This window comes from Aspergillus caelatus (assembly GCF_009193585.1).
Source record: "Aspergillus caelatus strain CBS 763.97 unplaced genomic scaffold BDV27scaffold_131, whole genome shotgun sequence".
NCBI classification, from domain to species: domain Eukaryota; kingdom Fungi; phylum Ascomycota; class Eurotiomycetes; order Eurotiales; family Aspergillaceae; genus Aspergillus; species Aspergillus caelatus.
This window is the reverse complement of record NW_022475394.1, coordinates 26,602-51,534: the sequence shown is the minus strand read 5'-3', so window position 1 is coordinate 51,534 and position 24,933 is coordinate 26,602. Positions and strand designations below refer to the sequence as shown.

Sequence of the window (24,933 nt, the reverse complement as noted above, 5' to 3'; positions counted from 1 at the left end):
ATGTACAATAAGAGCTGTGGGTTTTGTTTGGATGAAGGGTGTTATAGTCACATGTCGCAATGCTCTTTCCAGCGGCAAAACGAATATTTTCACAGGGAAGATGGATCAAGGTTGTGGTTTTCAAGATCCGTTGATGTCCCATCAATCAGGTCGCTGTCAAGGAAGCTGGAGAATACAAACGATGCTGTCATCCCAGACAGGCCAAAGTCGCAAAGCACTGGATTGCCGGTCAATGGATCATTGGAGATATCATTCGGACCAACCTCTTGCGAACTATTTTCAAATCGATTGTTGTAGAGAAAGTCAGCCGTAGGTGATTGCAGCCCATGTAGAAGCTGATCGGAGTGATGTGAAGCTTCTCGACTTTCTTCATCGAGGATCTCACAACCCATACTTTGCAATAGCCGTACAAAGAGGCGATAGTACCACAGGAGTGGAGGCGAGTGGTCTTGCAGCTTGTTTATGATCATCATGCAGAGTCGAGCTCTATGCTTCGAGACATCGACCACATGGGATGGGCATCCACGCATATTTGCAATTTGGACAGAGAGAGCGGCGAAAACAGCCGGCGCACTAGCTTTGTGAATATCTCTTAACAAGGTGAATGTGCGGAGGAAGAACACACCTGCGCATCAATGCAAAAGGAAGAAGTTGCGATAATACAAGGTCTTCCAATATCCGCACGATTTGCACAGCTGCATCAAACACAACTGACCCGACCTTCATTCTGTCCGGATCGTTAAAGCCGTTCCGGCGTATTAAAATCTGCACGGTGCTAAAGGTCTGTTAGAGGTATTTCCTTCTAGATAAGTATTTCTTACAAGTAACTTAGATTGACCAGGGTCGCCCAAAGGCTATCTTCCACAGAAACTGTAGATTCTCGTTGCTGTAATTCTCTTGGAAGGGACGCTTTCCATGATGTAAGATCGTCCAGGCTTTTGAGAACTACTGATTCGTTGAACTTTGCTCCAGCTATATTTAGCCAACATTTGCTTGCTTTGGCAGTGTTAGCAAGGCTTTAGTCGAGAGCATAACTAGGTAGACATACTTCGCGAATATAGTTCTGCTAAGTGGATAAAGTAAAGCCGGCTTTCACGAGTCGGTTCTGGAAGCAGATCAGAATTGATTAAGTCGTCGTCTGATACTTCGAAATCATTTTCGCCCAGCATCTCCACACTGCAGTACGCATCGTTGATGTGCGGAGTTCTTCCTAGCATTATAGTCACAGAGATATCATGTACCTATATAACTAAGTCAGCAGAAATCATCGTTTAACCCAGAGTTTCATACGTAAATAGTCCACCAAATCCGCCTCCATAGTTTTCTGTTTCTCTCACTTAACCCTACATAGGTTTTTCTGGGGAAGCGTCAGCCAGCTCACAGCATCTGCCGTAAATGACCAACCGTTGATGCAATCCCAGGGACTGTGCTCGATTACATGCAATACCAGTCCAATGCCACATATCCTTCTGTTCCATCGGGCTTCCCCACCAGAAAGACAACAAATAGATCGCTTGAAGAGTCGCTATAGCGTCAGATTCGTGGTTTATGTCGTATAAAGTTTTCGCTCTCTGATAACATGTAAATGTTGCCAGATATCTATTTGCAAAGCCAGCCCGCTTATAAAGTTCCTCACTGCAATGGTTAAGGGCCACGAAATACACAGCTTGCAGAACCAGCGGTGACACTCTCCCAGACTCGTACTTAAGCTGAAAGTCCGCTCGGTCAAAAATAGGACACTGAGGGTAGCACATCTCAAAGAAAATCCTGATCAAATCGTCACTGATATTTTTCTCGAAACTTTCAAGCGCGCCAATGTCTCTCAGCTGCAGACGCTGGTTTCGAGAATGCTCTTCTATCTGGGTTTTTGTTGATTGCCCTAGCTGACTGAAGTATAAGTGCTCAAGTGCATCCTCCCACGTGCGACCATTACGGGAAGCGCCTAAAGGGTCTCCCATTTCATGCAACATATAGTCAAGGTTAAAGGAGTCGCCGTAGTATACCACTTTACTATCTGAGCTTGTCGAGGAATATTGATAGCCTTGCCTTGGTGATGGGGCACTTGGCTGGGGATTGGAAGGCTCACATGACCGTGTTTCAGCAGTAGAATTCCTACCGCTAAAGTCGGGGCTACTAGTATTGGTGATAATGGCATCTGAAGTTGATTCGCCTGATACAGCACTTATAAGGTTACGTTCATCTTGAGGCTTTCGTGACGACCGACGAAGGGCCGGCCGAGTATCAGTGTTGCTATCGTGATTTCGTTTGTACCTGGATTATTTCAGCCTGTTGTTCATCCGTATTTCATTTGTAAAGATGAAGTGGGACAGGCAAGCATACTTTCCACGTCTCGAAACAATGGGCTGGCATTCTTGCCCTGCTAGTCGGCAGTATGAACATGGTCTTACCTCAGTCCGATCACACTTGACTCGTCGCAAATTGCACGATTTACAGGCGACTTTACATTTAGTCTTGACGGTGGGCATCGTGGATTGGCTGATTCTTGATAGTGTAGATGATGTGGATTGTTTCCATCAAGTCAGATGAATTCGGGCAGGCTCGGAGCAAACCCTTGTTAATCACCCGAGTATTTCCGAAAAGGCTTATACTACTGCTGCAGATAGGAAGTCAGTGAATAGAAATCTCTCAACATGCTGAGGCATAAACATCAGACTGAGAACTATATTGGATTATCTTGAGTTGTTATTAAAATATGAGCCCAAATAGACTATAGTGTCAATAGTTGACAAGTAATTCATGTAGTTGAGCTGGCGTCGTAACTATATCTATAAAGTGCTCTACTAATCAATTACCATATATTTTTTGAGCTACATTATTCATACTAGCAACTTGATCATTTGGAGCTTAATTCAATAAGGTGAATTTCCACTGGCATTCTAGCATATCAGCTCTCTAAGATGGTCATTTAGTCTCTCAATCTAGGTCACTGTCCAAAACCATGGTGACGTTTCATATGTCGTCGAAAGTTGTCATACCGCATTCCCGGTTTTCCCATGCGGTCACGTCGCGACTTCGAAGCGGAGCACCAGTTATGCTTACAGAAATAACCCTTGGGACTTCCTTCCCTGTGGAAAGTATCGTAGTGTCGTTCAAGATCCTTCTTGAACTGAAACCCCTCTGTTCGGGCACAGCCTGCTACGTCACACTTGTGAAGGCGATCGTGCATGGATTTCTTGTGTTTGCTGTTCAGGATGAGAACACGGCTCAGAAATCTGTCTGCAACTTATGAATGCCACTTACTTGAGTAGATATCTTTTGTCGAACACACGGTTACACAGGTCACACTGGAATGACTGTGGAGGGGAATCAATCGGTTGGTTGGTAGAGGAAGTATCTTGTCCTGGATTTGAGAGATCCGACGGAAACTCAGATACAATATGTTGTGCCTGGGGCGAAAGTGACTCGAAAGTTAAGTGCGGCGAATCGAAATTGTTATGTGTATTTGCAAACTCTCCTTCCCAGCCCTGAGTTTGATCAAGATCCTGTGGGGGAGTGTCTTGGCTCAAGTGATGGAGAGAATCATCTGACTCTGGCAGTGCCTCCGGACCTGTCCGGTCAGCAGTATCGAGCCAGCGAGGGTCGACAGTTCCGTAAGGTGTTGTGTGATAAGAGTTTAGTACCTGTGGTGGCCGACCTACGCTATCTGATCTGGGACTCGGTATAAGAGTAGAAACTCCGGGTACAGAAGGTTAAGGTTTATATATTCTCTTGACAGATGATTCCTTCAACAAGCAGTAAACAGAGCCTAGCTTGCAGGATAGATCAAAACGATTCCACGGAGATGTGCACGGCGGGGAGGGGAGGAAGAGCACAATATAACAATTTCGCAAGAACTTAAAATCAGATACGAGAGGTAAAAGAGCGGACGAGTGACAGTACCACTGCCCTGGAGAGGAAAAAGAAAGAAGAGAAGCTTTGAAGATCGAGGGCAAAGCAGCCATATTTAACCAGACTTGGTGGATGCCTCAGGTTGGCGTGGCTATGGTAGGCCTCAAAACGGCGATGTCTCATTGGTCGGGACTTATACATCTATTGCAGGTACAGTAGCCCTAGGTACTAGTGGGTGATCAACAGTAGGCCTCAGATTGTATATTGCTCATTGGGTCAACTGTCATGCAGAAAAGATGCAAAAAGACTTCAGGAATGCATCGAACGACTGTAGGACTCCGGGAGGCCTCAAAACGATAGGGTGTGGTTGATTTAGTGTAACGGAAAGCATTTCGGTTCTCATCCTCTCTTATAGAAGTACTCCTCGTACAATGTACTATAAGTTGCGGTGTTCCCCAGATGAAGAGCTAATTGCTGCATTTCCGCTCTATATCTTCCACAGCTTTTCTCGGGCATACTATCTATGCTTGTCAGTGACGTATAAAATGGCTTCAACCCTTACCCCCAACTTCTGCTGTTCACACATTACTCCTTATCGGCCACAAATTTTGGATCAGGAGAGCAAATTCAACGAATTCCTAAAATGGGCTCACTTGACCATTACGAGCGAATTCTCCTCTGATTACGATCCTTCATCGCCCGTACCCGAATATGCAGTACAGCTGATAAAGCAAGTGAACTACGGCCCGTTGGAGAGCAGAAGGTACTTCATTCCACGCCGAGATCTCTGTAAAGTGGAATTCATTGAAGTTGGTGAGCAGTGGCTCATTGATAATAATTTTGAGAAGTTGAACTCGTACGTTCACATCGTGCTATCTATGAAGGGCAACTGCTGAGCGGAAGTAATTACAAGAACTTTAGGTGCACCCTGCACAACAAATTCTTCGAACTTAATCTGTACCAAAAAGATCCTGTCAATACTCACCATTGGAGGGCTAATGTTGCAAGGCCATCAAATGAAATCGATCTAAGGATTGCATGCTATGTCTAACTATCATACCACTGGAATAAATTGACAGTCTCTTTTGAAGTGAAGGTTTTACGCAAGGGCAATGAGCAATATCGCTGGTAAACACTTTGCATCTTAATCTAGATTCCAATTTAGCTTTCAATTTATACAATATCTAAATGGCTACTGCCTGTGATAAACTCTATTGTATGGGTACTAAGCTAACATCTGAGTATACTCCGTACTTACGTAGTATATATCATTTCGAAGTGATTTCCCAGTAAACTCCTCTACGAGCCACACAAGGACACTAACAGTAGAAACCCGAAGAGCAAAAAGTAAATCAAGACTATAGTTATACAACAATAAAGCAAAACCCAGAGTTATACGACATACTAAAGCTCAGCCCTAAAAGCAACCAGGAAGCTTACGGCGAATACAGTTCAGTACCGCCACCTTTCCCAAATAGGCAAGATGCTCCCCCACATGAACCTTTCAGCGTTTACGGCTTCATCAAAGATAACGAACGCTACTATCACTCGACGTGTTACTCCTCTTTCCCCCCCTCCCCCTTCCTCCTCTTTCTCCTCATTCAGACTGACCCCAGTCTGACATGCCACAATGGCAGACAAAAAGACCCCGTAAGTCATTACATCCAAAAAATCGGCGAGAAATCAAACTTCCACGGCGAAACCATAACCCCTCCACCATCCCACCCCCAAACATGCGACCCCAAGCCAAAAAACAAGAACCACCACCGCAAACCAGTTTCCTAGACAATTAACCAACCGCTGAAAAATCAGAACAATAAACCCCGAGACCAACCCGCGCGGTATCCCCGTCGCTCCCTTCGTCGACAATGTAACCGACTACGTCTCGACGCGCGCAGACGTCGAGCCCACACTCCGCTCCTTCCAAGAGATGATCTCCAAATACCAATTTATGGAAGTTAACACACAACGACGGGCGGCGGGCCTCCGTGAAAAGATCCCGGATATCAAGAAGACGCTGGAAATGGTTAAGTTTCTGAAAATGCGCCGCGATAATAACGCCGACCCGCTGGAGACGAACTTCGAATTGAACGATACACTCTATGCGCGTGCGACGGTCGACCCTGCGGACACGGAGGAGGTGTATCTTTGGCTGGGGGCGAATGTCATGTTGGCTTATCCCATTGAGGAGGCGGAGACCATGTTGACGGAGAAGTTGTCCACGGCGGAGTTGAGTCTGGCGAATTGTGATGAGGATTTGGAGTTTTTGAGGGAGCAGATCACGGTATTCATTCCCTATTTCCGTTCTTTTTCTCACTCTATATATGCGTGCTACTTCGGCGCCTTAGAGCTATATTTGTGTGGTTCGGTGCTAACCTGTCGCAGACGATGGAGGTTGCTACGGCTCGTGTCTATAACTGGGATGTCGTGCAGCGTCGGAAAGACAAGGTGGAGGGGAAGGGCGACGAAGACGATGATACGGCAAAGGGTCCTTCGGGTGCTTAAAGCTCATTTTCATGATTTTGTCTTTTTAATGACTTTGTCTGGCTTAGAAAAGATTTTTCATTTACTCGGTTTGCGTATATCATAGTGAGGGTTGGGATGAAACGAAAGTGCTACCTTGATCGGTGTAGATATAAGCAACACTTGCTCTCTATTAGTCCTATGGGATCGATTATTAACTCAATAAAATAATAATGCACGAACTATGCTTCCTGCGCCGGGCCATTATACTAGTCTATCTCAGAATGGACAAAAAGGAATTAATATAGGTTGAGGCCGCCGCCATAGCCAGGACAGCGGCTGGCCGAAGGCGGTTCATGCGTATATCATCGCCCAAACAATCATCAGTCATCACGTACAATGTTAACGCAAAGGGGGAAAAGGAAACGACTGAGGTGGGACTCTCGTAAGCCATCTAAATCCATGCGATCTGTGCGGAAGAGAAAACACCAAGAATGAAATGGGTAAATATAGTGTTTAAGCAGAAGTCAAGCGGGGCACCCAAAGTAACATCCATGGCGAAGAAATAAGCAGAATCATAAGTCATGAGCCGATAAAATGTTTCTCACGAGTAGTGATGGCAACATCGCAAGATAAGTTGATAATCCGCCTACGATGTGCTTGTAACTGGCTCGGGTAGCATATCAGCATCAGACACTGTTCGATCGCGCAGCCGTCTCGAAACATCAATTTCAGTGTCGTCACCGACAAATGTCCACTCCTCACTGTCATCCATGTCATCCTCTTCCTGCTCGGCCGTGGTTTTAGCCGACGGTGTTGGGGAGAATGGAGTTGACGAGACAATCGAGCGCTGTCGAGCCAGTGTTTTAGCGTACTCAAGGTCGCGATATATTGCCTGAATAGCCGTATCCACACCGTTTTCCTACTTGAGTGTTAGCTAACGCACCACGACATAAGATAGTTCAGAGACTTACACTCCGTATCTGTGCACCTAGCTCTCGGGCTTTTACGATCATTCTCTCGCTATGGGTAGCCTCCCACAGAGCCCGCGAAAACACGCTTACGTTCAACTTCTTCATACAGATACCCACGCCCAAATCTTCGACGCGAGTGCCAAAGAAGAACTGGTCACCAAAGAACGGCTTAACAATCGTAGGAACACCTGCCCGAAGGCTCGCTCCGGTAGTTCCAGCGCCACCATGGTGTGCTGCTGCGTCGATCTGGGAAAAAAGCCAATCATGTGGCGCTGCTTGAATTTGGAAAATTTCCGGCGGTAAAGGAATCTCGACTTTTGCACTGGAAGGATCTCCAAGTCGATCTGACCACCCCTTCGACAGAATACAACGGACGTCAGCCTTTAGGACGGACTCAACCACAGTTCGTGTTAGAGCCGAAGGGTCAGACACGACGATAGACCCGAACCCAATATAGACAATCTTCTTGCCATCACTGCGGGCACGGTGAATGAAGTCAAGCAGGTCTGTTGGAGGAGTCCAATTGCTCCCCTCGCTTAGGAACCAATATCCTGTTATACGTATCCAGTCCGGATAGTCCAATGGAGGGGCCACCACAGAAGGAGAATAGTTATAAAGGAAGGGAACCTTGTTCGGCTGCATCTTATCAAGAGTGGTCGCCTTTAGTCCGAGCTGCTTCTTTCTCCAACGATTCACCTGTCCCGCAATGGCTTTCCAGAAGACAGTGTCGAACATAACATAAGTGATGTAGTTGTAGGCACCGCCCATCTTATTCTCCGGGACAGCGAAGGCATGCGGGTATGCTCTTGTTCTGGACCATGGCATCGTGAAGGCACGAAAATAGGGTATTCTGAGTGCCTCGGCGATATGAATACCAGCCATTGCACTCGGAGATTCAATAAGGAGATCACTGTCCTGACAACTGGCCCAAGCTGAGGATAGAAGGTCATCGATCCATCCTCGAAACTTTGTGGACGCCTCTTTCAAGAATGAATATGTAAACATTCCATTCTCAACGCATATTCTCATGAGCTCTGCAGGATCACCATCAACTGGAGCAAAGTCAATGCCATGCTTCCTCACCCATGGTTCGAACTCTGCGTGGGTTGCAATTTTAGGCTTATGGCCTTCTGCTAACAATCCTTTACACAGGGCAATATAGGGCTGCACGTCACCCCGTGAACCTATGGTAAGACATGTAATGCGCAATGACTCGGAGGGCTTGAAGTTGATAATCGAAGCACGAGGGTCATCAAAAATAGGATGAAGCTCCGATGATTCATTCACAGATTTGTGAGAGTCGTGTTCACCAGCTCCATCTAACCTGGCTTCCTGTAGCATGCGATGCTCTGCTTGGGCTGATTCGATCTCGTCTTTTTCCTGTTCTGCTAGTAGGCCAGACTCTACCAAAAACCTCATAGACTCGAGGCTTTGGTGTACTGTGACCGCACAATCATCTCGAGCATCTGCCGTATTAAATTCGAAGAACAACTCTTCGTGTCCCCGAATTATTATGACTAGCCCCTGGTATCCGAACCGAAAGCCCTTCTCTTTCTCCACATTTTCAATGTCTTTGAGCGGTAGTATCAGCTTGGTGCGGGTTCCCGGAATCAGGCTACGGAAACAAAGCTTTTTCTGGCTGATATATATTTTACCGTAAAGCGGAAGAACACGATGCAGATATGCATAATAGGTGGCTTGCAGCCTTTCGGTTGACGGCAGGGCGAAATGGGCACGAAAACGATCACCATGCTTAACTCCATCTTCCTTGTCTTCAGGATCAACATCCTGATCATCTGGTAGCACGCCTTCAGTTTCTCCATAATGTCTGCGGCCACCGGCCCACATCCCAGAGACTTTCTCAATGTAACCCATCGATTCGCTTGCCAGAAGATTACTCATTTGCCTCGACCGGTTTCTCAAGTACTCCGCAAATCCGGCGGCACGCTGGAGGGGATAAGCACCAGCTTTGACCAGTTCATTCAAGGTTGGTGCAGATGAGTTCACCTTAGATGGGTGCTGTGTGCCCTGGTCGGACTCACTGCTAGCGTACTGCAGTTCCTGCCCATTCCTTTTAACATCAACAGCATTGGGATGCGTTGACCGTGCCGTTCCGTCTGAAAGCCGACGGCCTGTTCTGTTCCCACTGGAGCGCCGCTGTTGCAAGGTGTGAATGGTAGGGGACTGGAAAACATCACTTCGATTCAAGATCTGGCTAGCAGATTCTGTTGTATCGGTCATCGACTGCAGAACCGCTGAAGCGTCTGTTGCTTGCTCGAAAGAGTTAACAAAGGAATCCGACAAATCCCGCTGTCGGGGAGACATTCCGATCCCGTCGGGACCAGGGTTAGTATGGCCGGTGCTTGCACTCCGTTGACGTTGTGTGTTGATAATTCCACTTCCTCTAGATTGACTCAAATCACTATTCAACGACCATCTGTTCCGAGACCCACGAGTGCGACTTGCGAGGCTTGTTTGCTCTGGTGGAGGTGGTAAAAGTTGTGACATTTTCATCGGGCTCTCGCTGATCAGCCCTTTCACAAAATTATATGCGTCCCGACCAGATTCGAAGAATGAAAAATAATACTAGACCCAATGTTTAGTGACAACATGGCATTCGCTTGAGAAAGACGTACCTCATCAATGGCATAAGACTCATCACTTTCAACCACCCGGATTTTGAATGTCTCAGCAAGGTCGGTAATGGGGCTCTCCTCAATATCTATTATGCTCTCAATGGGGAAGGAAATCTTGACACTGTCACCTTCATTGTGAGCTCGGAAGATAACCTTTTGCAAGGCTTTGACCCATTCTTTTGCGCTGGCAGAACTATCCGCTCTGAAATAATATGTTCGCTGATCTGTAGTGACTTGAAAGTCTCGTATTTCCTTATCTTTGTCCTTTTGCTCGGTCAAAGAAGCAGAAATTCCATATCGGAGATCAACATGACCACTGGGGAAATAGAGACTGGAAGGATCCGTATAATATGATAGAACGTCCCCTTTCAGTGAGAACCAATACCGGTTGTACTTTGGGTTCTTCCGGCCTCGTTTATGAAGATATCCCGACCTTATAGTAACGGCAGACTTTCTGGGCAGATATGCGTAGAAGCATATGTGCCCCTCCGTGACATACATGTACCCCTGGAGAAGAATGTTTTGTAATAGGGAGCAAGCATACTCCACAAGTACTTTTTCTGGTTTTTCAAACCCAAACATCTCTTTCAGTCGGAGCGAAAGCGGAGATGCAGATGACTGTTCAGACGTGCCATCGGTTTCCACCTTGGTAGATGATGAAGGTTGTTCTGCTGCTTGCTTTTTGTCCAAGAGAGCCTCCGCTTCAAGCATACGACTGAGTATAGGAGCCGCACGAGGAGTGGCACTGCGTGCGCGCCTAGGAGAAGGAAGCGGGGACAATTCATCACTCGTCGGAGGCTCAGTTTGTATAGTTGTTTCTGTACCTTTACTACTCTTGGGATTCGGCTTCAAAGATCGTAAGAGTTTATTTTCAGATATTGATCTTCGATGGCGACGCCCTCGTCCTTCCGAGGCACTTTGAGGCTTGAGAGTAGGTGATAGCGGAGAATTCTTCTTATTCGCCAATGAAGCCTTTCCAGGTTGCTTCTGGGTTTGTCCCTCCGCCTCCCCCTCGCTATCACTCGATTCATCAAACCGTGCATGAAAATCAGATTTGGAGCCGACGGCGGCAATCATTGAGAATATGGACTGGTGCATATACGACAGTTGACCGTCTCGGGAACCGGTTCCACGAGGTGGTGCGGTATAGTCAACCTGGGCGTCATGGTCGTCTTTCAACCGCTCCGGAAAGGCACTGGAAAATATGCGGCTAGAAGAGATTGATTGTCTGCTTGCACTGAGCCTACGGTCGACTCGCCGCTTTGCGTCTTCCAGGAGAGGTTTCATGTCGGGCATCTAGATTGGAGACAAGGGAATAAAGAGCGTAAACGACGACAAAGAAGCCAAGGATTATGATGTTTAAACAGGACTGCGAGCACGTGGGAAGTGATGGTCACAAGAGTATGGTGTACTCTCTTAAATCAAGGGAGTGCGTTGTCCGCGCGAGTGATAAAGGCGGAAGGAACTATGCCGACAGATGACCTTAGATGAGCCATGTCATCAGTTAATTATCAATATTTGTCAAGACAGAACAAACAAGCGGGAAAGAAAGGGGCTATAGGAAATGAGGCAGAGCACCGGGAAAAAGAAAAGAGCAAAAACAAAAGCAAGGGAAGTACCAAAAACGTCTTTTGTCCACGAGCCGATAAGCGCCGTTTAGAATGGTATCAACGGCCCGTCTAGAACGGAGAAGAGAGCCAGGACACGGGGGAAGTTGTGAGTCATCACGAAGAGAGAGACATGGTGATCGAACTGGGGGCCAGCGACTAAAGAATGAGAGGAGCAGAAGTGGTCGACGAGCGTACGAGACGCAGGTAAATTCTAGGCACGAAGGGAACGAAGCATGGGAGTCCGGAGTCTGGAGTCTGGCGTCACTCGTCCATATCAGCTGTTCGCCTCAACTACCGGAGAGCCAATCAGACTTGGTGCATGTGATTGTAGTCCAAGGACGAGCCAATAGCAGTCAGTCCCTGAGTGGCTTATGTCATCCTCCAGGATCCGATCTGTCGGTAAATTAATTTGGAGTAATGGTGATGCGGTCAAGAAAGACTGCCAACAATGATACTAAGGAGTACCCGTGAGGTAGTAGTCAACTTTCGTTGCTTCCATGTTCATTAGTTCTTCTTTTTTGAGGTCACAATCAACCCTGTGACTTTAGGAGTTCACCCAACTTTGGGTAGTAGTACGTAGTACATTCAATGGATCACTGACAGTTGGACGACTAAATTAGTTCACGAGGCCCCATAATTGAGGTTTAGTGGCTATGCTTAATTGGAGAAATAGACTCGGGTTGATCGACACTCCTTAGTGGGCCTCTCAACTAAATCATTAAATCCCCAAGGTAGCCTGGATCAGCCTACTTCATTTGTAGTCACTATATTGAACATTTTGAACTCCACGGACCATGGTGCTCCTTTTAAATACATGGTTATCCATGGAAATAATTGAGAGCGATAATACTACTTGTAATTGCCAAACATTTTACCTAATTATTTGTCTCCTTTCTACTTCTGTAGTTCTTCTTTTCCACCCCTTACATGCGGTGGTCTCTCGAGCCATTAAACATACGTATGTCCTATGACACGTTTACCAGACGTAATACTCGAACAACAGAAATTCTACATTTTGACCTTATGTACAGATGCTGAAGGGCTAACAGGGAAAAGAATAGGATGAGCAGAAAACTAGAGCTAATAAAGAAAACCGTAAAGCTCGAGGCCATTGCAGGTATCATCACGCCTTCATGCATAGCAAATACCATTCAACTTTTGGTGTAAAAGGAAATAAGCACAATTCGAATTTAGAATAACCTTCAAGCAGACTTTTCGGATTTCTTGCGCTTCTTCTCTTCCTTGCTCTTACTCGACTTCTTCGACTTCTCCGACTTCTCGGCCTTCTCTGCTCCATCTGCTTTCTTGGACTTCTTTCGCGGCTCAGCACTGGGCTGGCTACCTTCCCCATCTGTCTGATGGTGCTTTCGTTTCTTATCCTCCTTCTCTTTGTGCGATTCTTTGGGCATCTTGAATGTCGGCTGCTCCCCCTCCGACTCCTCCGAGCTGCTTCCAATGGTCTCCGGTGGTCCTTGCTCACTTCCAACGGGTCGGAAACGCATCTTGAGGTGCTTAGGCTGCTTCCGTGGAGGCTTGATCTGTTCCTTGGCTGCTTCCAACACCGTATCATTTTCCTCAGATCTTTCAGGAAGGTTGATCAACTCTTGGACATGATAGCTCCGGATATCGTTGGTCGACGTAGTGTAATATGTTTGAGATTTCGAGTCGTACAAAAGAAGTGCCTTCCCACCCATATCGGTCTGGGTTATACTCTCCGCTGGAATTCCGTACTGCACACCTTCGTGCTTCATGACTGGTTCGCCTTTCATAACCTTGCCCAGTGAGATTTCCTTCACCTTAGAAAGAGGCAAGAACGCAGGAGCGGTGATATGATAGACTTGTTTACCGCGGAGATCGGAAAGAAGGGAGGTAGTACTGGATGAGGGGGGGGACTGTTTCTTCGCTGCTTTAAAACCAGAGGGTGCCCGGTAGGGCTGAGGTGCTTGGGAAGAGACCTTAGAGGACCTATGTGTAGCAAATTAGATTTGAAACCACTAGGTTGCATAGCCAATGCTCACTTCTTCTTGTTCTGCGTCTCGGAGACAACGCTGTCATTATCGCTATCGCTCTCGCTGGAGCTGTTCTCCGACTCCGAACTCGAGGAAACCTCCGCTTTCTCCAATACTCCTGGAGAACTAGAGCGACTGCTCTTACTGTCTGAGGCGACTACTTCCTTCGACTTGGGGGCCATTGTGTCTTTCGCAGGATGTCTGAACAGTATGTTCGTTTCGTCGATGCGAAAGATTGCGGAGCAAAGAAAAAAAAAAATTGGAGCTTGCGATGCGGAACGCCAAGCTTTACAGAGCAAAGTCGATTTTCGCAAACGACAGGAAATATTTAGGAAGTAAGAGTAGATATTTCGCAGGTACAATTGGCGTTTGTATTGAGTTAATGACCGCAGAGTAGAAATTCTTTACGAATTGAGAGAACACCGACGTAGGTCTTGTCTCAGCGATAACCTTTTTTTTTTCTGCTCCGCGAAGCACGGACCACCATCAAAGTCCGCGGTCTCAAATATCATCTTCTAAAAAAGTGCCGCCAACATCGTTTCCCCAGTCTTTGCGACGCTGACGAATGACCTAGGAATTTAGTCATTCTCATTGCGATATTAGGAAACATGAAGAGAAAGGCGGAAAAACAACAGGCGGCCGGTGCGCAACACCGTACTATCCAGGTTTCGTTGAAGAAGTCTACTGACATGACTTTCTTTAGCACCGGCCCCAATGAGCGCCGTTGCGGCGCGTAAGGCTCGTCAACAGCAAATGCAGGCTGCGGTAGCTGTGGCGAAACCTTCGCAGGCCGAGTCAGTGCAGGAGCCACCGTCGAAGAAAGCACGACGTTCGCCAGAACAAGCGGCGCCAACCCCGCCTGCCAGCGGAGAACCCCAGGGACGGACAACGCGATCCTCGAAACGGAAAGCTGAGAGCTTAAAGGCTAGTAAACCGGTTGAGAAAAAGGAGAAAACGCCTTTGGTTGAATCTAGCGAACAATTGCCTGTTCATACCTCTCCCCAGGAACCCGAGGATCTGTCTTCTTCAGACGAAGAACCCGAAGAGCAAAATCCAATTGAGAGAGAGAATGATGCCGGAATCGCTCCTCTTAGAGGTGATGTTGATGGGTAAGTGTTAAGGTACTAGCTGCTAAATTGGGTATAGAGACTGACGGCCTGTAGCTACGAATCTCCCGCTGATACTTCCGGCCCTGTCCAAGAGTTCCCTCTATCCAAAACTCGTTTGAACAAGAACAATATAGTCTACAGCGATGAACATACACTGTGTGTCCGTATAAAGGAGAAGATGAGCTTGGTGTTGCTTGGTCATTACGATCTGTGGGTGAAGCGCGGTGTCGTTAGTGTCATGGGTGCGAAACTACACCCTTCCCCACGACTTTACCGAGTTTATGCTCCGTCTACACACTCATTACCCGTGATCAAGTGTGTATCTGGGGTTGACGGGGCGGCAGAAGTTGAAGTCAAGTCATGCCACAGTGGTATTTATCGCCTCAGGGATTTATCTCCTCTATATCGACGGATATGGAATGGCAAAAATACCTCAGCGGACAAACTCACGCTCAAAAATGCCCCGTCTTCCGCGAAGAGAACGTTCTCTGTCGTAAGTGAACCTCGTTGCTCCGGTATCAGGTAACTGAAACTGACATTTTGTAGCTGTACACGTCCGCAGACGATTCCTTCAAACGGCACCTCCGGCCATTACATCTTGAGAAGCAATGGAGCTCAGCTATCAAATCGCTATCTCAGCGAGGAGGTCGACTAAAGGCATTGATCTGTGGCCCAAAAGCTTCTGGAAAATCCACCTTCAGTCGTTATCTTCTAAACCATCTTCTCAGCCCGGCACCGCAAACTGAAACGAATTACTGTAACACTGATGGCGTCGCCTTTCTTGATCTTGATCCCGGCCAGCCAGAATTCTCCCCCATGGGACAAGTGTATCTGGCGCATCTCCGGTCACCCGTCTTCGGCCCTCCATTCTCCCACCCATCGTTAGAAAGTTCCCAGGAGGGAACCATCATCAGAGCCCATCACATCGGGGCGACATCACCTAAAGAAGACCCCGACCATTACGTCCTCGCTGCCATGGATCTCATGGATCGCTACCGTGCCTTACTGGCAAGCTACCCCCAATGCCCACTGATCATCAACTATCCAGGATGGATTTTCGGCCTCGGCTTAGAAGTCGCGACTTGGCTCGTTAGATCTCTCGGCTTGTCCGACGTCGTATACATGAGCGAGAAAGGACCCACAGAGGTCGTGATGCCTCTCGGACAGGCAGCTCAAGAAGCCATGGTCCCTCTGACCATTCTCCCATCGCAGCCAACCGACTTCGTAAGTCGGTCCAGCGCACAGCTACGCTCCATGCAAATGCAATCCTATTTCCACATGACTCGCCCCACCGAAATCAGCAACCCGTTGTGGTTAGAGAAGCCAATATCCCGGACAAGACCCTTCCACGTTCACTACGCCGGACCGAAACAGGGTATCAAGGGCGTTATGGTCATGGGCTCTCAGATCGATCCTGATCTGCTGCGGGAAGTTCTGGACGGGGCTATTGTCGCTGTCGTCGCCGTGGAGTCACCCAAAGCAATTCTAGGCCAAAATGATGGCCCGGGTCTAACAAATAACCACTCTACCCAATCCACAGATGTAGATGTCACCATGGATGATTCTACCGATACACCGATGGAGGGATTTACTTCTCAGGACCCCATTAACCCATTCATTGATGCGAACATCGCTCGGACGCCTACCGAGAACCTACCCTACCTCTTCGTGGGCTCAGGCAGCAGTAACCCTCTCGACCCGAAAGCCTCTCGCTGCTTGGGTCTAGCTCTTGTGCGCTCCATAGACGTCTCCTCGCAACGACTGGAACTGGTCACCCCCATTGCGGGATCCGCGATCCGCGACGCCCTCGAACAAGGCCACGGCATCGTCCTCGTCCGGGGCCAGCTCGACAACCCCAACTGGGCCATCAGCGAAGATTACTACGCCGCGCGCGCTGAAGAGAGACGCTATCGGGAGTCCCTCGAGAAGCTCAAGAAGAACGAAGCCACCACTGAGAAAGAGGAAAGCATCCTTGAGCCAGAGCAGCAAGCCCGGGTGTCTGCGATTCTCCGGGACCGAATACTACGGGCCAGCAATGCACCCTGGATGACGGTAATTGAAGACAACAGCAGCCAACAACGAGAGGCCGCGCAGCGGGAGAAGTCCCTGTGGAAGCTGCGCAAGAAGGCATACCCCGGTAGCGATAGCGAAGGGGACTGGTAGTTCATGCAGCCGCGTTGGTGATCTTCTCCCTAGTCATCTTCTACGATGGCGAGGAGTATGTATATGTGTGGTTAATTTCATGTAGACCCAAACAACACTCATCACTGTATACCCAGAATCATGTATGTATGTATGTATGCATTTACTTGACAATGAGGAACGACCATCGCCCGGCCATCCAGCCACAGTGGGAATCATTTCCTAAAACCAAACCAAACAAATCCACACCACCGAGGGGGGAAAAGACAACCATCCCCATGACCTTGCGACTGGGATTGCTTCTCTTAAACAAAACCCATGACATCGGATCCTGCAGCCAAGACCGCGAAAACATTCATCTATACGAGCAAAAGGTGACACCGTCACCATACATACAGCATTGATAGCCAAGATATCCACAAAGCAACACCAACACCAAAAATAAAAACAATCAAAGTAAAAATAAAACCTCCCTCGGACGGCTTCCACCAAAAAACAAAACAAACAATTATAAACAAACACAGTCACGGAAACATATACGTATCCAAAAACGAACCTGTAACTCGATCCACCGAGGCGCGCAAAGAGATGAACTACTGCAGGGGACAGGCAGAAAATCGCTCAAATGTGGATTCCACAAATTGATGGAGCAAGAGGTTAGGTTAGTTTACCTAATGCGCGGCTGACCGAGCAGCACGAGACAAATAAACAACAAACAATCCATGTCAGTCCAGTCTAGAACGCTGCATTTTGCTTGTAGCTTATTTTCGTGGTCTTGACTCTTAAAATCTCGAGTGCATGCATGTCTCACTTGAGCTGCCTATTCGAGTTAAAATATACTCATGGATGGACCGGAATCGGTCCGAGTCGGTGCGAATTGTTTCGGCACGAGGGAATTTTCGGAATGCTGGGGTTGTTGTTGTTGTTCAAGTTGTTCAAGTTGTTACATATCTACGGAGTACGTACTAAATTGAGGATCAATGTGATTATATGAGTATATACTGGGTACATTACAGATGTCATTCGACCGAGGCTTAGATGTCCGTAGTATATCCGTACTTGGGAATATACTCCGTTTTTACTAACCCGCTCGACGAGAAGCACAGGCCAGAAGGATTTCAGGCACCAGTTCAAAGTTCGCGGTGGATTGTCAACGGTTGATCCACCACTAAGAGGGCCAAGTCCTTCAACCATGAGAGAGGGCGAGCTGAAAGGGTATACTACTAGCGCTAGTATAGCCGAAGCTCCCGCCGCACCGTGGATGTTGCCTTATTAGACATGCAATTCACTACGTACATTGTCGCTATACTAGCCTATATGTACGAGGCAACATATACGGCATACGATTATCCACCGTCCTCTGGAGAATGCATAACAGAAAATGTACGTCGGCAGAATGACACGCAGCAAGTCGAGATCATTGGCCCTTCGTCAATTCAGCTAAGACGGGAAGTTCTCAATGGACCCAACGCAAACAGCAAATCATGAGGATAGATTGCCACGTGGGGACCGTAATTCTTCCCCAAAAGGTACAGTAACTGAAAGTTGTCTGGGCGCCGCAGTGGATACATTTGGCAAGGAAGGCAACATCATGGATCCCAGAACCCAGGGTGGTTGTTTTGGTGAGAAGAAGTGGAGTGTGGTCGTGTGCTTGCTTACCATTCCGTGAATCTTTGGTGGTTCTGTCATTGTGGTACAGTAATTGTATGTAAGTATGTAACTAAGTCTGTATGTATGTAAGCAAGTAGTAGTCGGGTAAACCTACTTCATCCGTACGGAAATTCGATTTTACATCATCATCATCATCTTCTTCTTCTTCTCTGCAGGGACCACTGCAATGGAATGGGATGGAACATATCCCCATGTCTATAGTAGTAGTATATACAGCCTGTTCGGATATATACCGAGCAACCCTTGTCTACATTAGCAAGTTATCCAGGTTTTTAAGGCTGATTACGGATGTGGGTGTTTCAGATAAGGATTATGCGAGATTAGAGGGCGCGCGGGCGGATAATGATTATGGCTGGGGATCATTTTAATCAGATGGGTAGTTAGAGAGGATGATATCCTACCTAAAATCAGCTTCACTTCGGGTTGACAATCGCATTGTATTGCAGATACGGAGCTTTTATCGGTATCGAGTTATGCATCATCTCTATCTCACTCAAGATCTATCACATCTTTCTGCCTGATAAAAGAGCTCCGATACTCACATGTCTCAAGCCCTAATGCGGCGACCAAGTTGATCCATGGCATTAACAGTGAGTCCCTATAGGTATGTATAACGTACGACCTGACCACTCGACCAGTAGCTCGCTATGTAGGATGTAAGGGAGGGATGAACTTAGAGGACGCACTGTCCACCCTGCACCGTGACATTGGGCGACAGGGAATCTGGCCGGTCGCATCCAACCCCAGCCGCATTGATCCGTCACCAAGAGCTTAGGATTAGTTCGGTGTTATTTCGTGTGGAATCCCTAACCGGTGTCGCTTCCAGATGACAAGTCACTGGTCCAGACGCACACACGCACACATCCTACCTATCGCCGGCGATGATCCCGAGCTCGCATGGGTAATCATCGGTAGTTGGAATCTGGGGGGTGAATTGGAATGGACTAGGGGCCTCCCCCGTCCGTCAACCCCGTGACATCCCGCTAATTATCATCGACGGGGAGCTGCACTCCGCATGCAGCAGCAACACATGTACGTAGTAGTAGGAGTAAGTTAGTGATCTCTAGTGTATGTACAAGAGTACGGAGGCGACGACACCCGCATGGCTGGCTCCTTCCTAAGATTGGGCTGGACCTGTTTTACTGTGTACGTTTGACCCAAGGCGAGGTGGAGCCACGAACCAGGAAATCTGTTGATGCTAAAATATTCTTTTTTTACTCAGGGTTATAGTTTCCTGGTACCAGAAACAGTAACGAGTCGCATATGATTGTCGGTTTGAGTGCCGCGTTCCCGAGTCCACTGAAACGAAAAAGGTTAATTGTGCTTCCTTCTAGACCTCTGCTCCATGGAGCAAATCGGAGGGCCAGGAATTGTAGTGACAGGCTCTCGACCGTCTGACAATGTGGTGTGCACCGAATCACGGAGTATATCCTCGTCTATACTTTTCGTTGTGCTTGAGGCAGGAACTATTTAGCAGGTAGCAGTCCGAACGGCAATCAATCCAACCCCAGGAATGGACCGGTTGTTTGTAGTTGAAACGCCCCTTTTGTTCCAAGTAGTTTCTGTGTAATTCCCATGAGGATAATACTCCGGACTCCGAGAGGATTTAACCGTAGTATTTACTACCCCCCGCCGAGGTTTCTAGATGGAACAGCTAGCGGACTTAAGAAAAACAACAAAACTCCATTTTAAGGGCTGAGGGAGCAAACGTGAATCTCCTCCTGGGCATGTGACAGAGTCTAGCCTGCTTCGGATCCTATATCGCGGAGCCTTACTCGATCAGGGTTGACCTGAAGACAAACGGAGAGCAAGACGAAAACGGTTCCAACCGTAAGTTACGGAAGGGTTACCACAACCCTAGACGTCCGGGATGATTATTTACCATAATTGTGATTGCTCCAAGATCCATAAGAGAGGAACTAGTTACATTTTGAGGCTTATCGTGATTCTCAACTCCAGACTCCAAAGAAACGAAACAGTGACGGGGATCATGCTGATGAAATCAGGGAACAACCCTGGGACGTAGCGGGACAACCGGCATTGGGACGGCAAATAGGTATTCCTGACTTTGGGATGGGTACTACCGATGTTCTTCAATTCTTCTTCAATTTACCTTATTTGATTTTATTTTCCCTTTATTATATTATATTTTATTTATTTTTTTTCATTTTTAATCTATTCTTCTTCCCTTTCATGGTCACCGGGTAAATAAATGCATGGACAATTTCCCCTGATAATCCTACTTGATTTTAAAACTGGCTTTTTATATTGATAAAAAATATATTTCCAAACAAAGGAAAAGCCTGTTTTTGAAGTGCCTTGCTGTAAGCAGTCAATAATCGTCATCAACGTACTTTTTTTATTCTCGGAAAGTTTGTTGAAAGAAAGAAAGCGAGAGGGAGAAAAAAAAAAGGCGAAAAAGCAAAAAAATAAAAATAAAAAAAAAAAAAGGAAAAGACCGCGGAAAAAGGATAAGGATGGATCTGCGATTGACTTCTTCCATTTCCCGTTCTACAAACCTTCGATTGCGTAAAGAAATCGGGGGAGCATCGATTTTAGCGGCCAGACGCCGTCCCGTCAAATTGGGTACGGAGAGATTCCTTCCACTTTGGCAAGCCCGTACAAGCCTTGGGCGTTTTCCCGAGACGTTCTTGGTAACTTCCTTACCATCGGTAGGTATCAATGAGATGAGCTTTTCCTCTCTTCCCCTTGAACACCGATGATCTCTCCTGAAACGTCTGAGCCTGATTAAGCGAACAACTCTAACTAATTTCAATCTACTAACTATATTATCACTATGGAAGAACATCGACTTAAGTTCGGGGTAACTAAGTATGGCCTGGAAGAAGACCGTTTTCTGTCGGGGCTCCATCCGACTAGTTGGCCAAGAACTGAACGATCTCAGCTAGTTTCATCACCATAAGCGAACCAGATACAGAGGAAGTGGTTTTAGTTTTATTTATTTACTCCGTTTGACGAGGAATTGTCTTAGCGCTGAGAATCTGAATCAAACAATGAGAGATTACGTTGTACGAGAGAGAGGTCCTTTCGTAATATTTAGGTATATTCGACTGAGTGCAAAGAACTTATAGATACCACAGTACAGCACATGATTCCATCCCGGAGGTACAATTAGTATTAATAAAGGACGTATCCAAGAGCTTAAGTACCTATGTAAGTCAGTTTATATGTACGTACATACGTACATACATTTAATGTAGGTGTGTATGTATGCACATATGTAGGGCATCAAATTTAATGCATGAATGAATCAAATGCCCCTCCAACCTTACTTTCATACATCCCCAAGAGGTAAAGTAAGTAATTCTGTTACCATTCAGTATGTATGGACGGGAAGAAAATGATTCAAGAGTTGGAGGAATTGAAAAAGGCCTAGTGGGGGGAAGGTCTTGAGGCTTTTGTTTGGGTCAAAGGTCATTGGGCCTCTTACTGTTCTCGGCCTAAACCGTTACGATACCGAACGATACCGTACGCAGCCGATGGGATCCACATTGGGAGTCTTTCCACCCCCCCTTCCTTTTGATCCATTAATCTTGCATAGTAACGATCCTGCCAGTGGAAAAAGTAGACTCGTCGGTTCTTTCATCTTTAATATTCGCCTCTTCTCCCTTCGTTTCTTTCCTTCCTTTACGACCGGTTTCTTGGTCTGCAAGCTGGCCTTTGCAGCCCTTCCCCAAGCGACGACGAGGAAATCGAGTCGTTTTGCAGTGAACACACTCTCGCTCTCTATTCTGACTTGCCTTGGTCTGGAAATCCGGTCCAGCCAGACTAAAAACCTACATACATTCCATTCCGCACTCTCTATCTCAGTCTGACTTCAGTGTTCGACCCTGCGTCATTGCCACAACCACGATCTTCGCCACTTGGTTCTTTATTCCCGGAAAGCATGTATCGAAATAATGGTCTAATATGGTTGTTGGATACTGCTAGACGTTAATACTCGTGGATATGGATTTCATTGTAAGTATGAAACTATATTTTCCGGCTTGGACGCACGACGCTATCACCCTGCTATCCTATCCGTCCCTTGGCTCTATCGCATCGACGTAACAACGTGTACTATCACGGTTACCCTCTTTCCCATGGGTGCTTTCTTATCTTCCTCATGAATTGGTCGTATCAATTCACGTGTTGAGCGCATCATGGTCGCATGGGGCCTCGCCAGAATGATGATCTCATCACTGCTCGCCTCCCTCGCGCCGTGGGGGTTTCAACATTTGCTCGTATTTCTCGGGGTGTTACTTGTCCGAAACTAACAATTCGTCCACTAGCTCTCCTTGACGCATTTTTGCGAGGTGCATGGTCCCACCTCGATCATCTGCTCGCAGGTCTTGCCATTCTCCTGCTCGCAATGCTACCCAGACAGATCCGATTTCTCTCCCGACGACACCCCTGCAACTTCTCATGACACAGTATCTTCTCATCTACAGAGCCCTACTTCTGGCAAGGACTCCAATTCATCCAAACTTCCCGGAAAACTTCCCGGCAAAGCCGACTTTGAAAAAATCGAGGATCACCCCTACTTTATCAAGCCACAGGCCAATTCAGCTGAGGCCCAGCAGAGATTGAACCCACTTGGAGGTGCAGACGGCGATACCTGCGCAAGCTGTAGTTTGACATTGCCAGAAGATGTAAGCAAGCAGCTCCCTCCAGGCGCTCCCGGTACGCCTAAGAGCGATGGTAAAGGGAAAAACGGGAGTCCCGTTTTACGCTCTAGAGAGGTCGTCTACTCTTGCGGCTCAAGTCACTCCGAAACCGATGACGGTACACACGACCCGCATGTACACGCCTCCTATCCTGAGTCTTTACATTCCTCCTCGGTTGCATCCGATGCCTCTTGTCACACACATATTCTCACCTATCTCTCGCTACGAGGCCCCCCAAACCCAGCAGATTATGCTCTTCTTCGACGTTCTTCCATTCGAACCCTGAGTTGTGAGCTCCTTCCGCAAGGTGCATCCTCCGGTCCCTTGTGCTTTGGCGACTCCTCTGCGGGGTATACGATCGCGTTTGTCTTTCGCCTTCCGGATCCCATGGCACGCGGTAAAAGGCGCAGCTACGCATTGGTTGCACTAGCCGGAAAAGATACTGGAAGGGCGTTCCGCGCTTGTCCGGTGATCTGGCGTGCTTTCGGTCGAATCTCAGCGGGAATCGTCAAATCGGCGGAGAAGTATCAGGAGGAAGAAAAGCGTCGCGAAGAACAGAATAAAAGACCCGATCGGACGAACAATAGACAGTACACCCCAGTCTCTTCCTTCCTCACCGGCCGCGCCCTTGATCCAGATGGTCAGCTTCGTCGCCCTGGCCAAGTGAAAGCAAGGAATCTTAGCGAGATCGTGGGCAACCAGTACATCTTTGCAGAAATTCACGCAAACTTTGTTGCTCTCTTGCAACAGTTAGGCTCGATGTTCGGAGCCGACCCCATTTCCGAAGAACGATTCGTTTGTAGTACCATACGTGACGGCGAGGATGCGCGACGGCCTTCAATCGTGGGTGGCGGCAAATTGAAAGCGTCGCAGAAGTACGAGGATAGCGACCTTGGGATGTCTACGCTTGATAAATCTTCAGGTCCCAAGCCAATTCCTATCGCACCACGCCGGTCAGTTGTCGCGTAAACCATATTTGTGGTCGCTATCAAACTACGTTACATAACAGATCACGGTATCCCGTGAATCTTTACAATATCCCATTATAAACGGGTGGATATTGCTTCATGAATGACGGTCAATGACCATGACCTGTTTTTTTTTTTCTTTTTTCTTTTCGTTTTTTTCTTTTTTTTTTTTTTTGTTGTTTCATTTGTTCTTTCCTTTCCTAGCCTTTGTGACTTTGACGGACGGATTCAACATAGACTACGGCGCTATTAAGATGGAAGCGGAGTTTCGGTTTATTTTGGGCAACATACCTCTATTCCAATTTCTTTACTTCTTTCCAAGCGTGGGTGGACAAGCGATCTAGTTTTGCTCGATTCCCTTTCAACTTCGAATACGCACCTTACATTCTTAAATTATATTTTTTAATAATGCTAAGGGGAGAGGACGAGGCTGGCAAGCACTTGGTTCATGATGTGAATGTCGTTACGAAAGCGATGAACGAAACGCTCGCGCGACATTTCGACATGCTTGTATGTATTCTATCTCAACAGTGCCCTTTCTCTGGGTTTGAATCAATCATTGTGATCTTAATCGAGAAATGTGTATCTGTAGACCTTGCTCTTCTATTCAAGACGAGAGGATGAATTGATAAATCTGTAGGTTTTTAGAGTAGTATCGCAATCGAAGATCGATCTAGAACGGCATCATTACCTGAACTCTCTAGATAGAACATCCCACTTTATTTTGCACATGAATCAGCCCTTCCAGCGCTCAATATCCCACTGGGAAAACCTGAAAGGATAAATCCGCCAAAGCATCCCAGAACAATGAGGGAGGAGACTGGTTCAATGCCCG

General features: G+C 47.2%; 7 protein-coding genes across 7 annotated transcripts; 4 read left to right on the top strand and 3 right to left on the bottom strand.

Annotated features, from left to right (window-relative positions):
- Window positions 1-89: 89 nt before the first annotated feature.
- On the bottom strand, window positions 90-2,486 carry BDV27DRAFT_146668 (transcription factor domain-containing protein; the record flags this gene model as incomplete). Its single annotated transcript, XM_032070614.1, has 7 exons — window positions 90-573; window positions 626-775; window positions 822-996; window positions 1,049-1,241; window positions 1,291-1,357; window positions 1,405-2,271; window positions 2,341-2,486. 7 exons carry the CDS (start codon window positions 2,484-2,486, stop codon window positions 90-92), a joined length of 2,082 nt encoding a protein of 693 aa, XP_031925874.1.
- Window positions 2,487-4,394: 1,908 nt separating this feature from the next.
- BDV27DRAFT_146667 (uncharacterized protein) lies at window positions 4,395-4,900 on the top strand (the record flags this gene model as incomplete). The annotated part of the gene is made up of 2 exons (XM_032070613.1): window positions 4,395-4,705; window positions 4,753-4,900. The coding sequence occupies 2 exons, from the start codon at window positions 4,395-4,397 to the stop codon at window positions 4,898-4,900; spliced, it is 459 nt and encodes a 152-aa protein (XP_031925873.1).
- Window positions 4,901-5,403: 503 nt separating this feature from the next.
- BDV27DRAFT_130972 (tubulin-binding prefolding complex subunit PAC10) lies at window positions 5,404-6,485 on the top strand. The gene is made up of 3 exons (XM_032067530.1): window positions 5,404-5,499; window positions 5,662-6,133; window positions 6,235-6,485. Exons 1-3 carry the CDS (start codon window positions 5,480-5,482, stop codon window positions 6,352-6,354), a joined length of 612 nt encoding a protein of 203 aa, XP_031925872.1. The 5' UTR covers window positions 5,404-5,479; the 3' UTR covers window positions 6,355-6,485.
- A 378-nt stretch (window positions 6,486-6,863) lies between these two features.
- On the bottom strand, window positions 6,864-11,332 carry atg26 (UDP-glucose:sterol glycosyltransferase). Its single transcript, XM_032070987.1, has 3 exons — window positions 9,923-11,332; window positions 7,287-9,872; window positions 6,864-7,234 (listed from the first exon to the last, which is right to left on the bottom strand). The coding sequence occupies exons 1-3, from the start codon at window positions 11,216-11,218 to the stop codon at window positions 6,962-6,964; spliced, it is 4,155 nt and encodes a 1,384-aa protein (XP_031925871.1). The 5' UTR covers window positions 11,219-11,332; the 3' UTR covers window positions 6,864-6,961.
- Window positions 11,333-12,552: 1,220 nt separating this feature from the next.
- Window positions 12,553-13,921, bottom strand: BDV27DRAFT_130968 (DNA-directed RNA polymerase I subunit RPA34). Its single transcript, XM_032067529.1, has 2 exons — window positions 13,551-13,921; window positions 12,553-13,497 (listed from the first exon to the last, which is right to left on the bottom strand). The coding sequence occupies exons 1-2, from the start codon at window positions 13,721-13,723 to the stop codon at window positions 12,735-12,737; spliced, it is 936 nt and encodes a 311-aa protein (XP_031925870.1). The 5' UTR covers window positions 13,724-13,921; the 3' UTR covers window positions 12,553-12,734.
- Window positions 13,922-14,149: 228 nt separating this feature from the next.
- Window positions 14,150-16,813, top strand: grc3 (putative RNA processing protein Grc3; the record flags this gene model as incomplete). Its single annotated transcript, XM_032072863.1, has 4 exons — window positions 14,150-14,183; window positions 14,245-14,650; window positions 14,705-15,143; window positions 15,197-16,813. 4 exons carry the CDS (start codon window positions 14,150-14,152, stop codon window positions 16,811-16,813), a joined length of 2,496 nt encoding a protein of 831 aa, XP_031925869.1.
- Window positions 16,814-22,123: 5,310 nt separating this feature from the next.
- BDV27DRAFT_130965 (folliculin domain-containing protein) lies at window positions 22,124-24,219 on the top strand. Its single transcript, XM_032067528.1, has 2 exons — window positions 22,124-22,444; window positions 22,756-24,219. Exons 1-2 carry the CDS (start codon window positions 22,433-22,435, stop codon window positions 24,097-24,099), a joined length of 1,356 nt encoding a protein of 451 aa, XP_031925868.1. The 5' UTR covers window positions 22,124-22,432; the 3' UTR covers window positions 24,100-24,219.
- The last annotated feature ends 714 nt before the right edge of the window (window positions 24,220-24,933 follow it).